Source organism: Schistocerca gregaria, chromosome 5 (genome assembly GCF_023897955.1).
Source record: "Schistocerca gregaria isolate iqSchGreg1 chromosome 5, iqSchGreg1.2, whole genome shotgun sequence".
Lineage (NCBI taxonomy): Eukaryota > Metazoa > Arthropoda > Insecta > Orthoptera > Acrididae > Schistocerca > Schistocerca gregaria.
This window is the reverse complement of record NC_064924.1, coordinates 26,609,385-26,621,819: the sequence shown is the minus strand read 5'-3', so window position 1 is coordinate 26,621,819 and position 12,435 is coordinate 26,609,385. Positions and strand designations below refer to the sequence as shown.

The 12,435-nt window shown below is 46.4% G+C and overlaps 1 protein-coding gene across 1 annotated transcript in view; it reads right to left on the bottom strand.

Moving 5' to 3' along the window:
- LOC126271888 (bursicon-like) overlaps positions 1–12,435 on the bottom strand; it is a 62,567-nt gene that overhangs the window by 20,728 nt on the left and 29,404 nt on the right. Inside the window, exon 2 of the mRNA XM_049974267.1 lies at positions 6,026–6,264. Coding sequence (XP_049830224.1) covers positions 6,026–6,264 — 239 coding nt within the window. The remainder of the gene's footprint in view (positions 1–6,025; positions 6,265–12,435) is intronic.

Below are 12,435 nucleotides of genomic sequence, written 5' to 3'. Positions count from 1 at the left end.
TACAGACAAACATGTCTTCCACATGCTATATGCACAAACCACAATCGATCGCCTCTCAACTAAATAAAGGCGCGAAATGTGCAGAAGCAGTCTACAGAACAATTTACATGGGAGTCAATAACGCTCCGGCGCAATCGCACCTCCATACACAATCTTCCCAAATTTCCACCTGACCACAAAAGCCGCCCAACACACAGTATTAGTTCACTATTCGCTTGTCTAAATGGCGGAAAAGTTAGATGCATTCCTACACTCCAACAGACCTCTGCATTCAGATGGCTGCTGCCATTGACGGGAAACGTGAATCATTAGCACCACAGGCCATGCATGCATGGAATCATTGTAGAAAACCGGTCATATACATGTTTTATCATTATACTTACAATTAAATGTTATGATCGTGGTCTCAACTGAACGTCATTGGACAATGAGCGATGTACTGGAAATACACCCTGCTGAAAACTGTGTCCAGTTGTAAGGAAGATACAGATATTTCCATTTCCAGAGCCAGTCTTCAGCAGGGTGTATTTCCGATACTTCACTCATTGGCAAATGCTGTTCAGTCTAGACCACGATTGTAACATTTAATTGTCAGTATAATGATAAACATATATTTGACTAGTTATCTAGAATGATTCTGTGTATGCATGGCCTGTGGTGGGAATGATTCACATTTCCCGACAATGGCAGCAGCCGTTCGAATGCAGAGGCCTGTTGGAGTGTAGGAATGTATCTGAGTTAACTTTGCCGTCGTCTAGACAACCGAATGGTGAACTAATACTCGGTATGTGTTGAGCGGCTTTCGTGATCATGTGGAAGTTTGAGAAGACTGTGTATGGAAGTGCGATTGCGCTGGAGCGTTATTGACTCCCATGTAAATTGTTTGGATTACTGCTTCTGCACATTTCACGCCTTTATTTAGTTGAGAGAAGATCGATTGTGGTTTGTGCATGTAGCACGTGGAAGACATGTTTGCCTGTTCTCTAGACAAGAGAAAACCTTAGTTGGCTTGTAAATTATAGGGATTATTTGGAATCTGCTACATCACCGACATCAGTATTCGAGAGTAGAAACAAATAGAGGAAACCTCATATTTCCAGTTACTCAGTGGTTTACAGCACGCTGTGTTCACTCTCGTCCGGTCACATCAGCAACTGTGTCCAGGTGAACACGTATTTTGAGAGGAATTCTGAGGTGCGGAGTATGAATAGGATGTCACTGCCTCACGATTGCGGGCAGCTGTGCGTGACTTTGCAGTTGACAGTTGCGTCACTTGGCTGGTAGCCTCCAGTGCGGTGTAGTGGACAGGGTGTCTTTTGGATTATTTTGCGAACAGGTCTGTAGGCCATGTTATGTGTTATTTGGACAGTTTACAAGTTGATTTCGTGCCTGCACATCAGTGTACTGAATTATTTATTTTTGTATAGCATGATCTGTGACATCCGTAGTGGAACAATTTTTATATAACATGATCTGTGGCGTCCGTATTCGCTTCATTACAGATTGTGCTATTCCACTGCTCGTCACTTGTGTATGAGTGTCAGTATGGGTATCACACACACATCACGAACGGTGGAACAATACGATCTGTGACGTCGGTATCTGCACGTCAGAGGTGTCGCGTTAGAATGGCAATAGAAAGCGGCCGAACAGATGAGAGGGCTGATAGCACACTCTGGTGGTAGTGCTGTGCTCAAGGGCGGTTGTGCTCTGGACCTTGAGATGAACACAGTGGGTGGCGGCAGTCGCTCTAATTGTTTAAGTAAAGACTGCAAACATGTTTGCTAATTGTCAACTGTTTAAATCGTGCACCAGTCTTTTAGTGGTTCACATGTCTGTAGGCTGTGTGATAAGACCCCAAGCATGTCAGAGCGTATGTTTTGTATCAGTGTAATAAATATACTCCATCCCTAAATAAATTGTTCCAAAATAATTAAAGTACACTCCTTCCTCTCCCCACCAGCCCAGTGCAGGCTGAATCCTCCTCCCCCGACTCCCTAGCTTAGTGCAAGTAGTCCAAGTGTCCTTTCTTTCGAGCCATTTTCTCAGGGTATCAGAGGTAGCCCAATTGACCTATCTTCTCTCCAAAATTCAAACTTGGCACTAGTTCGTAGGAAGAGGGGGTGGTCAGATGACTTATGTCACTTGGGCTACTCCTGCTAACCTGTTTTCCCTCGCTTTTCTTAGGTTAGTAGAGATAACCTCGGTGTGATGCATTATGCTGTCCTGGAATTTGAACCTCCCGCCATTTTTCTGGGGGTTGGGAGGGGAGGGCGTTTGGTTGGTGGAGGTAGCCCAGTTAACCTTCTTCCCACCAAAATTCAAACTTCCCACCAGAATCCACCATCTTGAATAACCTCATGGCCGCCATATTGGACGACACCATTCGCTGTTGCGAAGTCTACACTCCGCCATCTCGGATGACCTCATCACCATCATCTTGGATACATCTGGCAACAATGTAATGTGGGGTAGCACCCCTCTTGTCCTCCTACTAACATCACTGTAAGCAGCATTGGTTTAGGATGGGAAAACGTGTAACGCGACAGAAGCTAAATTCAAACACCAAGGGGAAAAAAGTTTTTGCTCTTTTTCAGTCTGCATAAAAGTAGGTACAACTTACCGAAATGGTTGCTTCGTAGAAACTAACATATGACTCAGTGTTATACACTGCCAGAAAAGAATTAGTACACCCTTTTAGAGGTTTCCAATCCACTCGTGTTATTGATCTGTAATCATTTCATATACTCCACATACACCGTAGCAGCAATAAATCTCAAGCAAGTCTGAGGTACCAGATATCGACCACATTAGTACATGCTGTCACCTCCACAGGCAGCAACGCAGATGCTGATTCTCACATCCAATCATTCACGAAGAAGGCAGGTACTACCCTGGGATACGCTGGGATACGTTGTGTCACGCCTACTCGACCTGTTCACCAAGTTCTCTAAGAGTTGCCCGTTGGCAAGTCGCACAAGCCACTTTTTGTCAGATTGTAACGTTGTATCCCACAACTGTGGAGATCGTGCTGGACAGAGAAGTTGGTGCACGTCTTGCAGAACACATCGGATTTCACGGGTAGTGTGTCCCTATTGGAACAACACGTGGCCTTTCTGTTGTACGAATGGCAAAGTATGGTTCTAACAACATTCCGCATATATCGAGAGCTAGTTAGCTTCCCCTACAGAAACACCAAAGACGAATGAGCGTCGCAGCTTATCACATCCCAGACCACAAACCAAATTTGTCTCTCTCTATGTGACTGTGTCCACTAGGTCCACGTCTTAGCCACAAACGACCGTCACTTCGGTGGTAGCTGAATCTGCTTTCATGGCTGAAGACTACATTGCGCTGTCCCATCTTCCGAGTGACCCTTTGATGGCACCAGTTGAGCTGTGGCGCGGGTGGCAGACGGGCTAGAGGTGTGCGTGCCCTTAGTCCCACTGCTACCAACCGGTCTGTAACAGTTCGTGTTGTATCTGGGCTCACAAGCACTCGTGTCTGAATTATGGTACCTGTACCATCTTCCACTGCTGCCATTACGACGGCTCTGGCGGGCGTCTGTGTTCCCTGGACGTCCAGAACATCGTCTACAAGTGTGAGAATCGTCGCGTGACCACTGATACCAGCACCGTTGCACAACTGATGCAGCACCTCCAACTTGTGTTGAAATTCTCCCAGAGGACCATCACGCCACTCAGAACGCCACAGCTGGGCCATTCGTGAGGATGACAGTTCAAACCCTTTTGTGACCATCCTGATTTAGGCTTTCCGTCATTTCTCTAAATCGCTTTGGGCAAATGGTTCCTTTGAAAGGGCACGGCTGACTTCCCTTTTCATCCTTCCCTAATCCGAGCTTGTGCTCCATCTCTAATTACCTCGTTGACGACGGCACGATAACACTAATCTCCTCCTCCTCCTCACAATCTGACTTTTTTCAAACTCCCTGAGCTGGCTGCAGGAAGCGCGAGTGTCTCTTTGTGGCACGGTTGCCTACTAGCTTCACACATTTGCACCCCGCTGAGCTTTCTGGCTCTGGGCATTCTCTATTCAAGGGAGATTGACTGCTTAAGTGCCTCTGTATACTCTTTAACTAATCTAATCCTGCTTACGCGACACATAAGGCGTTGTAGTATATCCCTGCATTCCTCACATAATACTAATTTATGAATTCTGTACATAGGCCTTCATGGATTAGATGACATCTATCTTCAGAAGTCTGCAAGTTCAGTTTTTCCAGGATTTCCATGACGCTCTGCCATTGGTCAAGTCACGTTTGTGACCATTCACGCTTTCTTTCTTTGTACACGTTGTAGTGCTACAACGTTGAAAATTAATATTACGACGATGTCAAACCTTATTTTCATGATTTAAAGAAGTATTTATGATATTAAAAATGTAATTATATTTTATTATTTTCATTTTTGTGCTCAGTGTATCAAAGACTTTCTAGTGCACGGAATAAATTAGCATTGTTTGCACTACGAAACTATATATGGTTGTTAAGGGTTAAGCATGTAATAATTCGATGTAAGACATTTTGTTGAGTCTGAATTTTGTTCTCGTACTGGTCGGTAGAGAAGGAAAAGTTCCTTAATCGATGTAAAAAGGAGAGAGAGAGAAGGTAAATACAAGTTATTCAAAACAAATATCTCCCAAGTGTAACGTCTTGTCATTTCCTATAACTAAAAATTGCAAGGTCTAATCTGAGCCTGTCCTGAATAACAGCGAAGAACATTTATGTAATCATATATTTTCTTCGTTTGATTACGGTTGTGATTCGCATGTTTCTTTTTGTTACGCGACGTGTTATGAATATTTTCATTATACGCACAAAAGTGCACACCGCTTTAATCGAACCTGCGTTCTGCCTACCTAATTTTCAAACCAGCCAAAAAATTATCGATTGCGCTTTCGGTAAGAAGTGTTGGGGCGGCACCGACTAATGCTTTTCTGGAAGACATGAGTTATTGCATGCACCTGTCTTCCTTTATACACGTCTCTCAGGATATCGTGTGAAGAACGCTTAACTTACGTTCTGAATGACTGATGCTTACAAAATCCAGTTGGGTTGACCGAGAAGAGGTTATTCTCGTTTCGTGTAGCTCATTAAGTTAAAACATACAACAGCTGACTCTGAATTACACAAAAAAAGTTAGACATATAACATGTCGACATCAGTACAGAAAACAACAGTGAGGGTTTCGTAAGGGAGGAACACAATAAGGGGATGAATAATAACAGAGAAGGAAACCACAGGATTTCAGTTTTTAGTGATTGTGGTAACACACAGAGGAGATGGACATTAAAAACACACAACTGAGAATTTGTGTTACCTAACGGTACAACTGGAAGATTAATTTCTGTTCTACATTTTTTAATCTTAAATTTTATAAATTTATGCCAGTACCACATTTGCTGCGTGGGTGTGAATTTTGGTTAGTGAAACAAAAAGATAAAGGAAACTTATGAGCCAACACAGTGAAACTTCCTCAAAAACACAACAGTATTCACAAAATGAGTTAATGAAAGAAGAACAAGTATTACGAAGGAATTGAAAATATTTTATGTAAACGAATAGGCTGAAGAAAAGTGGCGAAAACGGATATTCAATCTGTTGCAAGTGGAAGATTTAAGACTACCACTAGATTTTTGGCAATATGTTCAGCAAGGTAAAAGATGCATGGGAAGAGATGGAAGGACCGAACATAGCTGCAATGGGCCAGAAGAAGAAAACCATTATGTTGTAAGATTTCACAACAGACACTGGACGGCAGTTTCCTTCTAGTAGACCAGAGTGCTGCAGCCAGCTACACGAGGCGAGGCGCCGCGCAGCTGGCGCTCAGCCGAGGGTAGGTGGGCAGGCAGGGCTGCTGGACAAGCTGGCGGGCAGTCCGCGTGTGGTGACAGCGCTGTCCTGGAACACCCTGCCGCTCCCGCACCGTCTCCTACCGCGGGGCACACTTACTGGCTGCTCGATTTTATGAGAGTACTTTTCGAACTGACTGCGTAGCGTACGTACCTGCAAGTAGCTGGAGCAGCGGCCGGTGCAGGCGAAGCTGGGGATGGGCTTGGGCACGCAGCCGGGGTACTGCAGCACGTGGATGACGGGCGTCAGCTGGCACTCGTCCGCGGGGCTGCGCTCCGGCGCCTGCGACGCCTCCGAGGCGTCGGGACGCACGACGGCGGGCGCCGGCGTCGGCGCCGCCAGCAGCGCGGCGGCCACGGCCAGCCACCAGCGCGGCGCCGCCGCCCCCGCCCCTGCACACGCCGCCTCTGAAACTGGGCTGCAGCAGCCTCTACCGCCAACTGGGAGACCGGGCCTCCACCACCACCCTGGAAGTGGGCTGGCGGAGTTCTCACCCTAACACTGTCAGGCATCAGCCCTGGGACGGGGGTGACACCTCGACTGGGAAACTCGACCGCACTCCGAGAGCTGTCCAGATTTACATTTTCTGTGATGTTCCAAAACGACTCGACCTTTGTGGTCTGAACAGTGCCGATTCACGTTCTCGAGCCTTAAAATTGCAATATCGGGAAGAACGGCAAATAAAATTTTACTTATTGCGCACACACGGTATAGAAGAAAGAACATATCATCAACTTGTAGGTGATTTGGGAGAATAAGGAGTGTCACCTCTCGCAACAGCAACAGCTCCGACCCGCTTGGCATTGCGCCACACTCACCTCGAGAAACAGATGGGAGTGCATAGTTCTGCGGCGCTCCGACTCCGTGCCAAATCACTAATCTTAGTGCCTGGAAAGGAGTGGTGTGGCAGTCTCTCGGCAACCTGTGACCAGCAGGTTCAACACCTCAAAGATCTGGAGGACGTGCTGGCCAGTGCAACCCCTGTACCGACATAGTTAAGGACAGAATGGGCTATCTCTGTTCTTATGTCATCTTGTTGAAACATTTCTTCACAGAGACGTCAAAGATAGGGCAAAAGGCGAAAATAGAATGGCTGCTGTCCAGATTACTGGTTATGTGAACCAGAGGTGACTGCATCGTGACCCCATTGGTACCCTATAGTGTAATGAGAGGTGACGGGCTCGTACGATGGTAATGAATGTAATATCGCAATGTTCCTTCCCCTCGGACCCTCAGTAGGTGGATATCCCTGTGACGATTCTGTAGGCAGAACAGGAGCTCTTCTGAAAACACAGTATGGTGCACACTGTTGTCGTCAGGCAAACCATCAGCAGTGCCTCTGCGTCTAAATTTTTAAACAACATAGTTGTGTGGAGATAGCAGCGATTGATTTACTTATAATCAATTATTCAAAGTTACAGCCACAATCGCAGCCGGTTACCGGCAAAATAAATAATGCGATTGTGACTGTCGATTTCTATAATTGGCTCCTGTGAATCAACGCAAACAGGAGCCACTGTCACCGTGCCGACATCTGTGGTGCTCCAAATATGATCGCACTGTCCCTGTGGATACCTGTTTTCCTGCAGACAATCCTATTTCCTTACTCGAGCTGCGCCACGTCGTATTGGCAGGCTGTGCTACCGTCTACGGCGCTAGTCACGTGGGGTTGGCGAGACCCAGCACGGAGCAGAACGCAGAACGGCACACTTCTGAACGCGCCGCTTCCGCACGGGCGTGACAACCGTGGCATCCCGACTCACGTGGGCGGCAGTACCACGGAACGGTAAACCGCACTCTCTGTAGGCCACAACTGTACCGTTGTCGAATTCTGACACCAGTTCACAGACGTTTCTTTGTCCCCCAGAAGGCATAGCGCAATATCTCTCAATTGCACAACAATAAAAAGCTATTACTCCATAAGGAGAGCGGTGTGTAACCTTTCCTTACGTACAGTATGTAGATGGCGTTATTCGTACCTGATTTCAGCAGTTTCGCTGAAATACCAGATCTAGACATGTAATACATTCGATACGAATTTAACGTTTGTTGCGGTGGTGTCTTCCCGGTACTGCGAATTTAATAGCCAAAAGTGCAGTATTTCTCAGAATCTATTTGTCAAACGATCCATGGGGGCTAAACGCTACAGCGTCCTGCTACCCTGTTCTGGACCAGTATACAGCATAAGCACTCAACTGCTGTGCTCCCGTACAACGTAGCAGTGATCCCCCATCCAGCTACAGTCCCACCCTAGTGCAATAGCGCATACAGTCACGCACTGTCTGCAAACCTATTAGCTTCTAACACTGAGCAGCAAGTGTTTTTACACAAGTATGTGAAGGTACTGAACAACCCTGAGCTTCCCATTAGCCAACGTAGCCCTTACAATACATCTGACAGGCTAAACTCCAGATGACTGGCAGTAAAAACAGCTGTTAAAGTTCTTTTTGAATATTTTTATGTACGGTACTCCAAAAATAGGAACCAGTGTGGATCCAGTGTTCACCACCAGGAGTACAAACCGAGCTAAACACGTAAACTGAACGGGAAAGCCTCGATTTGCCCAGCAAGCGTGTTAAGGTGCACAATTTGCACGACCTGTAGACTGTGGAGGCACTTTCTCTGCTAATGAGAACAACTGCCCAAGCCGTGCGGCGACACTCCCGAGACCAACTAGCGCATCGTGCAAGAGTGCACTTTATAGCATCGTGTCGAAACAAAACGAGAGACTTTGTCAAACTCCTATGGGTTTTTTACTGAATTGAGAAATTTAAATTAATGTTCTAACCGTTTTTCATTAAACGTCTGCACCGTACATGTACACCCTTGCACTCTACATTTGTTTAATATCTGCAGATTTATGTTTAATGACATCTTGTGTTCCATCATTAGCTAAGCTGATCAGCTCTGCACTGCTTGGGACTTGAGCTGCAGCAGACTACACGGCTTTGCCTGTACCTCTTCATTTCTCTTCGTGGCATAGCCATCCTGTGGCCATCAGTTGTCAGGTTTTGCATAGTTTCCCCATAAGGCTGAAGGTAAATGCACGGATGATTCCTTTGTTAAGGTCCTGGCTATTTTACGTCTCCATCATTCCACTGTCCTGGAAAGTTTCCAGCGGCAGATCCATCCACATTACGTCCAGCGTAGTGCTCGGAGTTTGATCCACTGGTGTTAAGTCCAGGGTAGGCTCACCCACGTTACATGCGAAGTACCTTTCAGAAGTGGATCCACCTGCATTCCACTTCTATCAAACATCACCATATTCCTCTCTGTGCAATTCAAACATGCGTAATTTGTAATGGGAGCCATCAAACCAACGTTCTGGACAGTGAAAATTAATATGTCCTGTCGTACCACTCGTGCTCGCAGTCTGCCAGTTTGACATCTTGTCCCATTTAAAAAAACTCACAATTAATACTGATTGGAATTATCTGTGACTGTAAATTTTCTTAAAAATTTCTGTCAGTCTTTACTGCCTGTTAGCAAGTACCTTTCACTTTCCTGTGATATAAAATTAAATTTAGGAAACATTAGACCAGTAAACACAAGACATAAGGAAGACAGTACACATTTCATCACCTCCTAGGTCCCAGCGTTTTTCTCTCTCTGATCTTCTACAGCTTTACACGGTGTGAGTAGTAGAGCAACCTGCAAATCACCCCGCTCTCCATTGTTGCCAAATGTATTCAAGATGGCGGATCCAAGATGGAGGTGATAGATATGTAAATGTCGCAATGAAGTCATGGCGGGAAGTTCAAATTTTGGCGAGAAGATAGGTCAATTGGGCTACCTTCATTAACATAATCCCATCCCTCTCCCCCTCCCCTCCGCTCCCCTCCCCTCCCCAGAAAATTATGGCATACTCAAATTCCACCAACACATCATGGCTACCTCCACTAACTGAAGAAAGTAGCGGGAAAATAGGTCACTTGGGCTACCTCCACTAACCTAAGTCATCCGACTGCCACCTCTTCCTAGGAATTGATGGGAAAAACACTTTGCTGGATAGGACATAAGTCTTTATTTAAATAGTCTTTATATAAACAATTTGAGGCAGTACCTCCATCCAGTGTATTCACCCTGGGGTCTGGAGTCCTACTGACCTAGTACACAGTACTGCAACGAAAGGGTGCTGTCATCCCTCCCTCCAAGATGGCGGTCTGGAGGGGAAAATGACCGGAAAAGGACTCAGAATACACTTTAACAGACCTGCAAACTAGTTGTAAATCGCCAAAATAATGCAGTACACTGACGTGCAGACACCCAAACAACTTCTAAATTGTAAAAATAATGCATGTAAAATGCTCTCCAAACATGCTTGCTAATCATCAGCTGTCGAAATCAGGCATTGAACACCCTGCACACCTGTTCGAAAATAATGCAACTGACACACAAACAACTCGCAAATTGTCAAAGAATAACTCATGTGTGACACTATTCAAACACACTCACAATGCTTAAACACCCAAAAATAATGTAGTGCACAAACAGTCACTGCACGCAAAAAACACAAGGTATCAGCGAACTGTTCCAACACTCACATGCACTTTACAGAGCCAGCTGGGCTCAAGCCAGCGCCAGAGTGCAAGCCATTGCTATCGCGCCACTGCCGATGGCAGGTGAAAGTTACGCCTATTTTCGGGTATATAGTTAGAGTTCATTGAGTGTTATACTGGCGTCACATGTCTATGTAAATAAGCTCCAAGTAACTCTCTGGACTCCATGCACATATTCACCATTGCTGGCGCAATCAATCTCTCTACCTGCGTCCAGCAAAGACATAATAGCCTAGCAACTCACTGTCACAGATGCTCGAGAAATCCATTCCACTACTCCCCACAATAGCACAGGCTGCATTGTTCTTAGTGATCCTAACGGGACACACAAGCTGCGTCTAGCCGTGCACGTGTTTACCAGCCAAGTGTAGCTGATGTATTGTTACGAAATGCTCCTGTAACTATACACTGTCATAAATGCATCTAAAAGGTTCTCAATGCTACACTGATGTCACATGGCTATGTACAATAAGAACCAAGTCGACCTCTCAGAAGTTGTATAGTGTTCCAGTAATAGTTAACTGTCACTTTTGTAGAAGCTTTGGTGATGTCTCAGCTTGTCTGCATGGAAATACTTGCCCTAACAGAACCTGTTTACGAAAATAGCGCAGGCTACTCCTGATAGTCCAAAGGTGGCACACTGTCCATCACATGTTACCCTTCCTGGAAATCGTGAAGACAGGCTTTCAACAAACATCTCCAAAACGCAAACACTATATAGAGGATCCTACGTCCTAGCATAAAGGATGACTTGGGACTGAATGGAGCATTATGATAGGCTCTTATTGAATTTACCTGCTGAATTATTGATGGTGGTGGTTAGTGTTTAACGTCCCGTCGACAAAGAGGTCATTAGAGACGGAGCGCAAGCTCGGGTTAGGGAAGGATTGGGAAGGAAATCGGCCGTGCCCTTTCAAAGGAACCATCCCGGCATTTGCCTGAAACGATTTAGGGAAATCACGGAAAACCTAAATCAGGATGGCTGGAGACGGGATTGAACCGTCGTCCTCCTGAATGCGAGTCCAGTGTGCTTACCACTGCGCCACCTCGCTCGGTGAATTATTGATGCTGCCGATGTGGAAGCACCTTTTTTTTTCATTCAGCAGACGAGACTTTCAGCGGCAAAAATCTACACTCCTGGAAATTGAAATAAGAACACCGTGAATTCATTGTCCCAGGAAGGGGAAACTTTATTGGCATATTCCTGGGGTCAGATACATCACATGATCACACTGACAGAACCACAGGCACATAGACACAGGCAACAGAGCATGCACAATGTCGGCACTAGTACAGTGTATATCCACCTTTCGCAGCAATGCAGGCTGCTATTCTCCCATGGAGACGATCGTAGAGATGCTGGATGTAGTCCTATGGAACGGCTTGCCATGCCATTTCCACCTGGCGCCTCAGTTGGACCAGCGTTCGTGCTGGACGTGCAGACCGCGTGAGATGACGCTTCATCCAGTCCCAAACATGCTCAATGGGGGACAGACCTGGAGATCTTGCTGGCCAGGGTAGTTGACTTACACCTTCTAGAGCACGTTGGGTAGCACGGGATACATGCGGACGTGCATTGTCCTGTTGGAACAGCAAGTTCCCATGCCGGTCTAGGAATGGTAGAACGATGGGTTCGATGACGGTTTGGATGTACCGTGCACTATTCAGTGTCCCCTCGACGATCACCAGAAGTGTACGGCCAGTGTAGGAGATCGCTCCCCACACCATGATGCCGGGTGTTGGCCCTGTGTGCCTCGGTCGTATGCAGTCCTGATTGTGGCGCTCACCTGCACGGCGCCAAACACGCATACGACCATCATTGGCACCAAGGCAGAAGCGACTCTCATCGCTGAAGACGACACGTTTCCATTCGTCCCTCCATTCACGCCTGTTGCGACACCACTGGAGGCGGGCTGCACGATGTTGGGGCGTGAGCGGAAGACGGCCTAACGGTGTGCGGGACCGTAGCCCAGCTTCATGGAGACGGTTGCGAATGGTCATCTC